Here is a 12,300-nt window from a genome sequence, read left to right as displayed (position 1 = left end):
GATCACAAAGTAGAACAGTGATGGCGAACCTATGACACACGTGTCAGAGATGACACGCGAACTCATTTTTTTGGTTGATTTTTCTTTGTTAAATAGCATTTAAATATATAAAATAAATATCAAAAGTATAAATCTTTGTTTTACTATGGTTGCAAATATCAAAAAATTTCTATATGTGACACGGCACCGGAATTAAGTTAGGGTTTTTCAAAATGCTGACAGGCCGAGCTCAAAAGGTTCGCCATTACTGAAGTAGAACCTAAATTCCATTTGGTTAAAATGAATATATATGTGCTTCTATGTATATATGGCATGTTGTTTAACCCCTAGAGTGCCAGGGAGCGTGATCACGCTCCTCCTGTCTTTCGCCAAAAGTGCCGGGAGCGCTATCAAAGCTTCGAAATGGCGTCCAGTTCTAAGTCTGCTTTTATTAGTGATGATGATATTGCTAAATATGTCAATGTAGTAAAGGTTTCCTTAAGTTTTTGAATATGTAACTTCATTTACTTGTGATTCATAATTTTTTTCCTAAACTGCTGTAAAATCAGCAAAAATGCCTTGGCAATTTTAGCGTAGTTCCTAGGATATTGGTTGGCACTCAAAGGGTTAAAATGTGTAGATGCCGTTTATACACATAGAGGTATTTAAGTCAAGTTATCTATCCCTTGAGAATATTGTAAGAAAAAATGAGGTGATATCTATGAACTGTTTAAAACTCCTCATGTTCTAAAGTAAAGGAGGCATTTATGTTTAATATGACTGTTGAGTTTGATGTATTACTACATTTGCATTTCCATCTTTTTTGCTTTTTATATAAAAGTCTCGCAGAAACAGACACTTCCAGTTGCTCCCAGAACTCGAACTTCTCAAGAAGAATTGCTGGCAGAAATGGTCCAGGGGCAAAGCAGGACCTCTAGAATAAGTCCTCCCATTAAAGAAGATGAAGCAAAAGGAGATAATGTAGAGAAAGGTCAAGGTAATAATTTAAACGATATTTCATCCTCTATTACACTTTTTTCATGAGGCATTAAATATTTTCCAGTGGGTGTTTATGAAATGTTATATTATGAGAAAAGTGCTCACTAGCCCAAAAATAGAATAAGAAGGACCATGAGGAATCTATATTTACATATTTAAGAGTTTTAAAAACCTTTTTATCAGGGAAATTTTTAATGTTCTCAAAGGGGAAAGAATAGTGCAATGAATTTCCATAAACTCAGTCACCCAGATTTAGTATTATCAATATTTTGCTGGTCTTTAGAATGTGCCAATTTAAAGATACATAGATATCTACATTAAAGCTTTCCTTCTTTTTGTTAATTCTACTCCTGTTCTCTTGAATTTAAAATCTTATCTTTAAATCTCCCTTTTCTGAGCATCCTCTCTGTCTCTGACCTACTAGATGCCTTATGTCTTAGTGGCCCTATTTTATCCCCTTGTGCCTGACAAACTACAGTTAGCTTCCAGCTGATCTTTCTGTTTCCTTTCTCTTAGCTCCCATCCCCAACTCTTGCACAAATACTCTCCATCTAAAGTATCACTTAATGTGACTTCTTTGTCAGAGCATTTATAGTGTGTGAGTCCCGCACACATACCTCCCAGGGCATGGCCCAGGACTGATGCCATCAACTTGGCCTTTCAACAGCTTCCTTGTCTGGCCCCTGGGTCTGCCCTGCCCTTCCCCCATTGCTTTCCACTGTTTCTTTTGTCCCCATTAGGAAATATTCTAGTTTCTTCTTTTTCTATGATTTGAATTTTAAAATCCCACCAAAACTATATGCTCATCATGTTGTTTCTAACTTACACTTTGCTAAGACTAGAATGTGTTTATTAATCCTCTTCAGCTGTATCCTTGAAGTAGTTCCAGGTTCATCTCAGATTTACTTGTTTCAAGAAGCTTTATGAGTTTATCCTATATTTGTTTGTTTGTTCTCTCTTTAAAAAAATCTTTGTATTGTACAATTTTCCATGTCAAGGTTATTTACAGTTCCAACAAATGATGGACCTGAGCACAGGAAAACCCCAAGCCTGCCAGTAGGTAGTAACTGGGAAGTGTGAGTGGGCCAGTTTGTGAAGAGCAACTGGGTTTGAGCTTCAGTAGAAATAGGAAAAGCAGTAGATTGAATGAAGCCCATGATTTCATGATGATATCTTTAACTTTTTTTTACGATGATTATTTTAAGACGTATACCCTAATTCAGTGATGGCGAACCTATGACACGCGTGTTAGAGGTGACATGCGAACTCATTTTTTTGGTTGATTTTTCTTTGTTAAATGGCATTTAAATATATAAAATAAATATCAAAAATATAAATTTTTGTTTTACTATGGTTGCAAATATCAAAGAATCTCTATATGTGACACGGCACCAGAGTTAAGTTAGGGTTTTTCAAAATGCTGACACGCCGAGCTCAAAAGGTTCGCCATCATTGCCCTAATTGATCACTTTCTGGAAAATGATAGATTCTAAACCAAATAAATAATTGAGCATTTCTACTGTCTTTCCTTTAAGAATGGTGCCACTGGGTAGCAAAGTGGTACAGGAGTTAGCTCATATTTTTGTAAATACAGTTTTCTTGGAACCACCATGCTTATTCATTTATATATTGTCTCTGGCTGCTTTTGTTCTATAACCATAGAGTTGAATAGTTGCAACAGACTATGTAACCCACATAACCTAAAATAGAAGAAGTTTGCCAACCCTTCATATAGATGACGGAAGCATCTTATGAAATCATTCTAGCTAATAAAGTGAAAACCAGCCATTTTGTACCTCCTGATGAAAGAATAAAATTCTACCTTGGTCTTGCCAGAGTGATCAAGTCTCTGATACAGCAGTCAGCTTGAAGGAAGTGCAGAGGCCAAAACATTTTGGCTGAGCTACCCCATGTGTGTATAGCAGGCAAAGTACAGTTTCTGGGGGTTAGATAGGTCAAAAAGCCAAGAATTCTAGATTAAAAGTCTTAAAAGACAAAATAAAATAAAGGTGGCAAAGTTAAGCTCTAGTGCAGTGGTTCTCAACCTTCTGGCCCTTTAAATATAGTTCCTCATGTTGTGACCCAACCATAAAATTATTTTCGTTGCTACTTCATAACTGTAATGTTGCTACTGTTATGAATCGTAATGTAAATATCTGATATGCAGGAAGGTCTTAGGCGACCCCTGTGAAAGGGTCGTTCGACCGCCAAAGGGGTCGCGACCCACAGGTTAAGAACCGCTACTCTCGTGTCTAGGGCTTGTGTGATAAAACCATAAACAAAACAGTATTACTATGAAAGGCAATAGTGATTACTTTTGGAGAGGACTGACTAGGATGGAGCTTGTAAGGGGGCTTCTGGGGTGGCTGACATAGCTACTTCCTTGACCTAGAAGACGGTTGTAAGGATGTCTTTGCCTTATGAAAATCATTGAGCTGTTACTTGTTTTGTGTGGTTTTCTATATCATTGTTTTGTTTTAAAGTGAGACAATAGAAGTAATATCAAGGACCTCTGCTGATGGAGGACTGTTACTACTCTTACTGGATTCTTACTGTGCTTTTTAAAAAAATATATATTTTATTGATTTTTTTACAGAGAGGAAGGGAGAGGGATAGAGAGCTAGAAACATCGATGAAAGAGAACCATCGATGAGAGAGAAACATCGATAAGCCGCCTCCTGCACACTCCCTACTGGGGATGTGCACGCAACCAAGGTACATGCCCTTGACTGGACTCGAACCTGGGACCCTTGAGTCCGCAGGCTGATGCTCCATCTACTGAGCCAAACCGGCTAGGGCATTACTGTGCATTTTTAAGGATGTGCAGCAAAAATTCACTCTTTTTGGGCAACTGATCCTGTGTCTAGTCCCACTGTTTGGCTTGAGTACACCCTACCAGCTCCACCATTGTAACAACAGAATGGCACACATTGCTTCTGTGAAGTGACAGCCTTCAGATACATGGTGGCTTTTTGGCTATGCATACTCTTGATGGGTTTCATAAGTGTTCTTCAAATGAACATGAAGATTTGAACCTCTTGATTTGCAAGATTTTGTGAGATTTTCTGCTCAAGTGAATAGTGAGCAATTTTCAGAGGTCAGAGGTCACTTCAGGATGCTTTTATTAGAATTATTGATGTAGTTGGACTAGTTTCTATCTTTTTATTTGTATTTGCTTGCTTTTGTTTTTCCTCCTCTTTTTCCTTTATTCATTAATTACTATTGTTATTGTTGATTATCCAGCTCTACTACCCCCCCCCCCCCCCACTAATTTAAATTTAAACATTCCATTTCTGTTCTTTTAGTGGTGAATTTTATCAAGCAAGTTTAATTGAATATTCCAAAAGTTAATATTCTGACCCTATTCTCAAATAGTAAACGAACTTTAGTATACCTTGGCACTAGTCTTTACCCTCCTGACTTATGTTATGTTTGGTCTTTTTAAAAATGCATAAATTGAGCACCATTATCTTATTTTCCCTAGGCAATATTTGCTTAGATATACCGATGTTTATCATTTTTAATTTTCATATCTCTTGAATGTTATTTGGGGATCATTTTCTAATATTTTGAAGTATTTTTGAAGTATATTCTTTGTAAGTTTCTTTAGAACAGGTCTATTGGTGGTAAATTTCCCAAGAGCCTGTTTACCTATAAACATTTTTTTTCTCTTTGTTCTTAGGCAGTAGTTTTGCTGGATACCCATATCTAGGTTAACAATAGTCATTTGCTCTTAGCACCTTGTATATCTTATTCCACTGTCTTCTGGCTTCCATTGTTGTTGAGTGGACATCTGTTATTCTAATTGTCTGTTGTTCCTTTGTAGGTGATCTGTCCTTTCTCTGGCTGCTTTCAAGATCTCTTTGTCTTTGATGTTCTACAGTTTCACTACGATGTGTCTAGGCGTGGGTTTCTTTTTATTTTTCCTATTTGGTATATGTTGTATAAAAATATTTAAAATAAAATATTTCACATTATCAAATAAATGTTCATCACAGAAAATTTGGTAAAACAAAACAAATCATTGTAATACCTGCTGATAAATTAGAAAATAATCAAATAGTGTAGAGAAATTTAAAATAAAAAAACAACATTCCTGCCTTGGTCCGTGTTGCTCAGGGGTGGAGTGTTGGCCCATAGATCAAAGGATCTTGAGTTCGATTCCCAGTCTGGGGCATGTACGTGGGTTGCAGATTTGTTCTCTGGTCCCAGTTGGGGTACGCGTGAGAGGCAATCAGTTGATGTGTCTCTCACATCTCTGTTTCTCTCTCTCCCTCCACCCCCCCTCTCTCTTTCCCCATCCCTCCCTCCTTCCCACTCTCTCTAAAAAATGTAAAATATATATATATGTAAAAAATATCCTTGGATGAGGATTAACAAAAGCAAAAAAAGGCAACATTTCTTTTTCATTCTTCTTCATGCTGATCCTCCCTAGAGGCCACTGCTTTTGAATGATTGTTTTATGACTTTAATTTTCTCTATGTTTGTAATAATTTGCTTATATCAGTTCCTTAATTCACCAATTATAAGGTGGTATCTTTTGATTTCTTTGTATATCAGGATCTAACTCACTTTTCCCTCTCTAAGCCCATATAGTAAAATCACTATTTTTAGTTATTTACTGGTTACTTTTGTAATGTTAGGAAGTATAACTAAATATCTATATTTTGTCTGATTAACTATATTTCAGTATGTTTTGACTCCCCAATTCCAGTACATTTTGACTCCCAAGAAATAAGGATATTTATGTTCTTTAATTCTTATATACTTTTTCTCCCATCTTTTAAACTTTCTCATCTCATGATTGCATTTACATTTTTTTCTGTTTCCTAGGTAACACTACCTTTCTTTTTAGATTGCTCTAAAAATTGAGGACCAATAAGCATTTATATTATTAAGACTATATAAATATTACTTATTACAGAGCCAAATTAAAATTTTATTCTACAGTTCTTTGTTTAGGGGTTCCCTAGAGTCATTTATTTTTCCCCCTTTTGGTAATTATTTTGTTTTCCTTCGTTCTCCCCCCGCCCCCCTCCCCCCCTTTTGCATTGCCTGCCTGTATTATAGCCTAAAGATCTATCATTTTATACCATTAAACTTTGGGTTTTCCTTTTTTCTTAGGTACCTTTCTACTAAAGCAACTGTTCTCTTTTGCTCATCTGACTGGTTGCTCTCTAGGTCTGCCTCAAGGATATCATACCCGGATATATTTTCCTCTGGATTTCCTGGGTCCCACTTTGTCTTCTCAGTATATTCTATTTTGTCACTACATCGTGAAGAAACTTAAAAAGTATGGGAGATAAATTTTCTGAGTGCTTAGAAATCTAAAGTGTTCAAAGGAGCATGTCTGAGATAGTGTTTCCTCTCCCTGAAATATGTTCTTTCAGATGTCCACATAGTTCGTTCAAAAGTCATCTCTGTGAGGCCTTCCCCAGCCCCACATTCCCTAACTCACCTTTCTAAGCTCTATTTTTCTCCATAGTACTTATTGCCACTTATATATTTTATATTTTCATAATTTAGATATTTTTACCCAGACTTAGGATTTTAAATATATATCATCAACATAAACTATGTTATATATATATATATTTATTTTTAGTTATTGATTTTATAGAGACTTGGTAGGGGTAGAGACATACATCAACTTCGTTGTTCCAATTACATATGCATTCATTGGTAGCTTTTTTTATGTGCCTGACTGGAGATTGAACCCTCAACCTTGGTGTATCGGGGTGATGCTCTAATCAACTGAGCTACCGGGCCAGGGCTAAACTATGTTATATATATGTATTTAAATATGTTTTTATTTATTTCAGAGAGAGGAAGAGAGAGGAGAGAGAGAGACATCAATGATGAGAGAATCATTGATTGGCTGCTTTCTGCATGCCCCCTACTGGGTATTGAGCCTGACACCCAGGCATGTGCCCTGAGCAGGCATCAATCCAACTGTGACCTCCTGGTTCATAGGTCAACTCTCAACCACTGAGTCACACTAACCGGGCTTAACAAATATGTTCTCCCTTCCCAACCAGACTATAAGCTCTTTTACTAGGGATTTGTGTTGGTTGTTCATATCTTTTACTGAGTACCCAGAACAGTGCATGGCATGTATAAGAGCTCAGGAAATATTTATGTCCCTCCTGCATTGCCTCTGACTTGAAGTTTTCCCAGGGTCTCATTTGGCTGTTCTGCTCTGCCCCATAGCCAGTATTTGTGTGTATATTTTCCATTTTCCAGAGGTGGTTGAAATCTCATCTGCTATGATCCCTTCTCTAAGCCCATCTTTAAATCAGTGATCTCTGTATTTTTTACCATACAATTTTTTATATACTAAAATAATTTCTCGGCGCTTACACTCAATATACGTATTTTATTTACATTTACACCCGCTATTAGTGTGTATGTTAGAACATGTAAAAAATAGAACTCAGGATAGAGATGATAAATATTTCTACTGTGATAGAATTTCTGATACTTTCTTCCTACATTTTATTGGATAATCTTAGAAACCCAGTTTGGAATCCATTGCTGTATGTTGAAGACTTGTGCCCTTTAAGTTCCTTCCTTCCTTTTCATGGACTCTCCAGAGGAGAGGCTATAATCGTATATACTTGATCTATCATGTTGGACTAGAAGCACTTAGTTTTAGTATAGAGGAGGTTTATATTAAGAGAAAACAAGGGAAATCCCCCTGTGTTCTGCCCACAGTCTTCCTCAGAGGTAAGCAGTGCACCCAAACTAGTTTGGTGTGCTATCTGTAGTCTTCCTGGCTTTTAAAAAATGTATATACATGTTCACTTTCTGTATCAAGTAGAATTACATGTATATTTGTATGCATGCACATATATGTGTATATAAAATAAGAGTTACACCATGTGATTTCTCTAACGTTTTATTCCACTTAGTGTATCATGAAGAGAAGTATAAGATAGTGACTGTGACTGACTATATGGATTCAGGGAGCCTGATTGCTTAGGTGTTAATCCAGGCTCTGCCACTTATTAGCTGACATTAACCTTTCAGTGTTCCAGTTTCCTTAAAATATGTAAACTTTCTCTGCTGATAGATATTTACATTGGAATCTCTAGAAGGATCTTTGCTTACTTTGCATTCTAAAGTTGGTCTAGGCACAATGGGTGACAACAAGAAGCTTCAAATGGGCTTTTTTTAGCTACCTTGTTTCCCTGTGACTCATCTCTGCTTTTCTCATTGAAGTGTGTTTGCTACCTTCCAGTGAACCACCTGGTTTGCAGGTGGCACATAGCTCTTCCTAATGTGTGCTGTAGGTGTCATCCATAAGCTAGTGCTCTTAAAAAATTCTCTGTGAATCCAAAGCCTTGTAAATTTTGAAAATTATTTTCTATCCAAAGATTTTGAAGAATTAGGTTAATTTACAGATATAATAGAGAAATGAATAAAGGTTATTATATAAACTTAAGCATTTTTACTTTATTCTGTTATTGTGTTACTAGAGGCCCGGTGCATGAAAATTCATGCACTCACGGGGGAGCGGGAGGGGAGGGTCTCAGCTCAGCCTGCGCCCTCTCAGGGGATGTCCACCTGCCAGCTTGCCTAAGCCACAGTCGGACATCCTTAGCGCTGCTGCGGAGGCGGGAGAGGCTCCCTCCACTGCCGCTGCACTGGCCAGCCATGAGCCAGCTTCTGGCTGAGCGGCACTCCCCCTATAGAAGTGCACTGACCACTGGGGAAGTGCTGCGTTGAGCGTCTGCCCCCCGGTGGTCAGTACACATCATAGCAACTGGTCATTCCTGGTAGTTCTAGGGTCAATTTGCATATTACCCTTTTATTATATAGGATTGTGAACAATATCTAGCTGAGAAACCAAAGGCTACAATTATTTATAAGAATCACTCTTTTGCCCAGCCTGTGTGGCTCAGTGCTTGAATGTTGACCTATGAACCAGGAGGTCGGTTTGAGTCCCTGTCAGGGGAAGTGCCCGGGTTGTGGGCTCCATCCCCAGTAGGCATCATGCAGGAGGCAGCCAGTCAATGACTCATTCATCATTGATATTTCTCTCTCTCTCCTCCCTTCCTCTCTGAGATCAATAAAACTATATTAAAAACAAAAAAAGAATTATTCTTTTGGAGAGGCACTGGATAGTCGTGTTCACCATCTTGTATCTTCATATTTTAAATTGGTGACACTCCCAAATTGACCTATAAATATAACTCAGTGTTTTAAAATTCCTGCTTGTTTTTTGCAGAAATTGGCAAAATATTCTTAATATTGATATGGAGATGAAAAGGACCTAAATAGCCAAAACAATTGAAAAATAATAAAATCGAAGGACTTATATTTCCCAATTTCAAAACTGCCTACAGACTTACAGTAATTAAAACTGGTACTCTCATAAGGTATAATAAAGACCAATGGAATCAAATTGAGAATCCAGAAATGGACCAATACATTTATGATCAATTGGTTTTCAACAAGTATATCAAGACAATTCAGTGGGGGGAAAAATAATATTTTTCAACAGGTGGTGTTGGACAGCTGGATATCCACATGCAAAAGAATGAAGTAGGGTCCTTCACTACTACATATATAAATTTTAACTTAAAATGGATCAAAGACCTAAATGTAAGAGCTAAAATTATAGAACTCTTGGGAGAAAAAATAGGTGTAAATTTATAAGTAAGCTTGGTTTAGTCAGGCAATGGTTTCTTAGATATGGCACCAAAAGTCAAAGAAACTAGATCAATTGGATTTGATCAAAGTTTAAAATTTTTGTTTCAAGAAAATAAAAAGACAACCCACAGAATGGAAGAAAACCACATATCTAATAATGTTTTAGCATCAAACCAAGGCAAAGTCTCTATTTCCCCTATCTTTAAATTTCTACCATTTCATATCAGTGCATTAAATTCCATTATCACCACATATTTTTAGAGAGATTTGTGTGTGATCATGAGTCCAATAACCCTCCCTGCCCTCTGCCTACAAAGGAAATGCTAGATACAGTCCTTTACCATTTTTAAGGGAAGAAACTGAAGATACTAGATTAAACATTAAATAATCTGAAGCTTAAAAACTATTATTTAATAGATGTCAGGACAAAGTTATACTTAATTTACATTATATCCCAGAATAAAGTACTTAATGTTGTTATATTGCTTAATTTACATCCCAAACTTTCAGTGCTCCTTGTCATGAGGTTAATAGAAAAATTCTTTGTGTGTCATATGTCTGTTTTTAGCCAATCAGAAGCCAGAATTCTCTTGTATGTAATAATAGGGCTTATTGTTTGGAGAGGAGCTATAAGTAGGACTTTTGAGTTGTGACTACAGAAATATACAATCCTGTCTTTTTAGTTACAGGTTTAAAAATGTTATTCATTCTTAATGCTTCTTAAAGTAAAAGCCTTAATTACTACTTTTACTTTTGATGGAACAATTTAATGGGCTTCGAAGGAAAATATTTTAAAAATAGGAGGGAGAGAGAATTTTATGAATATGTCTTCAAGGTTTTCACCATCTTTACCGATTTTCGTCTCACCTGAGCCAATTGACTTAGGTTCTGTAACAAGTTCCTCTTGTTCACTGAATGAGCTAGACAATATTTCCCATCTTTTAAGGAAAATATCAACTGATATCAATGAAATTAAAGAAATGAAAACAGCAATGTTGACAGCGGAAGCAAATCTTTTTGATCTAAAAGTTAGAGTGTCACAGAATGAAGCAAAAATTTCATCTTTGGAGGTTAAAATGAATGAATATTCAACATCAACAGCTGAATGCGACAGAGAGTTCAAAGGTCTTGAAGAGGAAGTAGATTTTGAGTCACAGTCAAGGACTACTGATGTAAAAATAATTGGCTTCCTTAGCAACATTGAGAAAGGTAAATTCTTAATATGATAGCTTCTAGGTACCCATGGCGCTATATATTTTCCTGTAACCTGACTAGTACTCATACAGAGGCAGCATGTCACAAAGAGTTTGAAAGTTTTTGTGGACCTTTAATGACAAAATTGGACCCTGCATGATTTAACTTAGAAGTCTAGAACTTAACCAGAATTCCGTCCTCTCTAGTGGATCTCTGAAATGATGTGCTGAACAGATAGGTGAGCATAGAGAGATGAAGCAAACGTTGACGTATGAGAAAACGGTCCCTTTTTTTTATCTTTGTTGGGAATTTCTTTTTAAATGTAAGACCTGTTGTATTTTAATTGGAAGAGCATTTTTTTCCTGTAACCTAATCCGTGTCAGTTTCTCAGGCTGTCCTTCAGGAATGCTGGCTTGACCAAATGACATCTGTCTTTCATTTTCAGGTCAGCTCCTTGGGATTTACTGTATTTTTACCATGATAATTTTGGAAGGAATTAACTTTTATTTTGGCACACCACTACAGGATAATGTAACTTATATTTTAAAAGAAAATAGCTGATACAATTTTGAATTGAGCATAGCTTTTACAGTTTAAAAACCCTTTTAATGAAAATGGTAGTTGGCAGTTGCATGTTTTCGCTGAGTGAGTAAAGGCTATCCTTGTGAAGCGGCCAGTAGTAGATACACTAAAAGTTAGCATGCAGGCACCTAATATTTCAGTGTGTGGAACCCTATCAATCACATCCCTTTGTACACTGTACTGTGTGATGCTTTTGTCGCAAGTCTGCAAGCGAGTGAGGACCTAATATAGGCTGTGCATTGGACAGGGAGGCTTGGAGAAAGAAGTGTGACAGCCTCGCATCCCTCAGAGTGCTTACCCTCCAATTGAAGATAGAGACAGTGCTGTGTCAGTGCTGTGTGTGTGTTTTGCAGTGTAACTATAAGCCTGTTTCTAGCTGAGCATTTTCTGGGAAATCCAAGTGGTTATTTTCATGCTTTGGTAGGACCTGGACAGTAGAGCTGAGAATTTTACTTGTTCAGTGTTCTCTTTATATCCATCCAAGCCTGTAGTCAGTCTTTTGGGCACTCTCTAACCAGATAACTCTGGAGTGTTTTGTAATTCCAGGGGTGGGTGGAGTGAGTCATAATGGAGAGAGCCGGGTGATGGAGGGAGATGCCTCTTATGTTGACCTTGCAGGTGGCAGTCGCCTGTCTCCCATGGTGCAAGCTGTGGGTCCTTGCAGCACCTCCCTTTGGCTTTTCTACCTTTTCACCTTTATCTCCAGTCCAGGAAAACCAGCCTCTAGAGGGAGAGCCAGGAATGTTGTACATTGCTGTTTTTGGTTTAATCCTGAGTACTGGTTTTTGTCTTACAGACCTTTGGTCTAAAAATATTAGTAAATTATATTATTTAAACTTTTATTTTTAAGACTTTAAGAACCCAGAAGGATTATTTGGGGCTTAATTTCTG

General features: G+C 37.0%; 1 protein-coding gene across 10 annotated transcripts in view; it reads left to right on the top strand.

Moving 5' to 3' along the window:
* ZC3H14 (zinc finger CCCH-type containing 14) overlaps positions 1–12,300 on the top strand; it is a 42,999-nt gene that overhangs the window by 13,084 nt on the left and 17,615 nt on the right. For all 10 annotated transcript variants that reach the window (XM_070415259.1, XM_070415250.1, XM_070415241.1 and 7 more), the window contains one exon: positions 821–976. In XM_070415259.1, the coding sequence (XP_070271360.1) occupies positions 821–976 (156 nt within the window). The remainder of the gene's footprint in view (positions 1–820; positions 977–12,300) is intronic.

Source organism: Myotis yumanensis, unplaced genomic scaffold (assembly GCF_028538775.1).
Source record: "Myotis yumanensis isolate MYYU_CA2020_CCGP unplaced genomic scaffold, mMyoYum1.0.hap1 SCAF_1, whole genome shotgun sequence".
NCBI lineage: Eukaryota > Metazoa > Chordata > Mammalia > Chiroptera > Vespertilionidae > Myotis > Myotis yumanensis.
The sequence above is the reverse complement of the archived record's forward strand: the minus strand, read 5'-3'. Positions and strand labels throughout refer to the sequence as shown.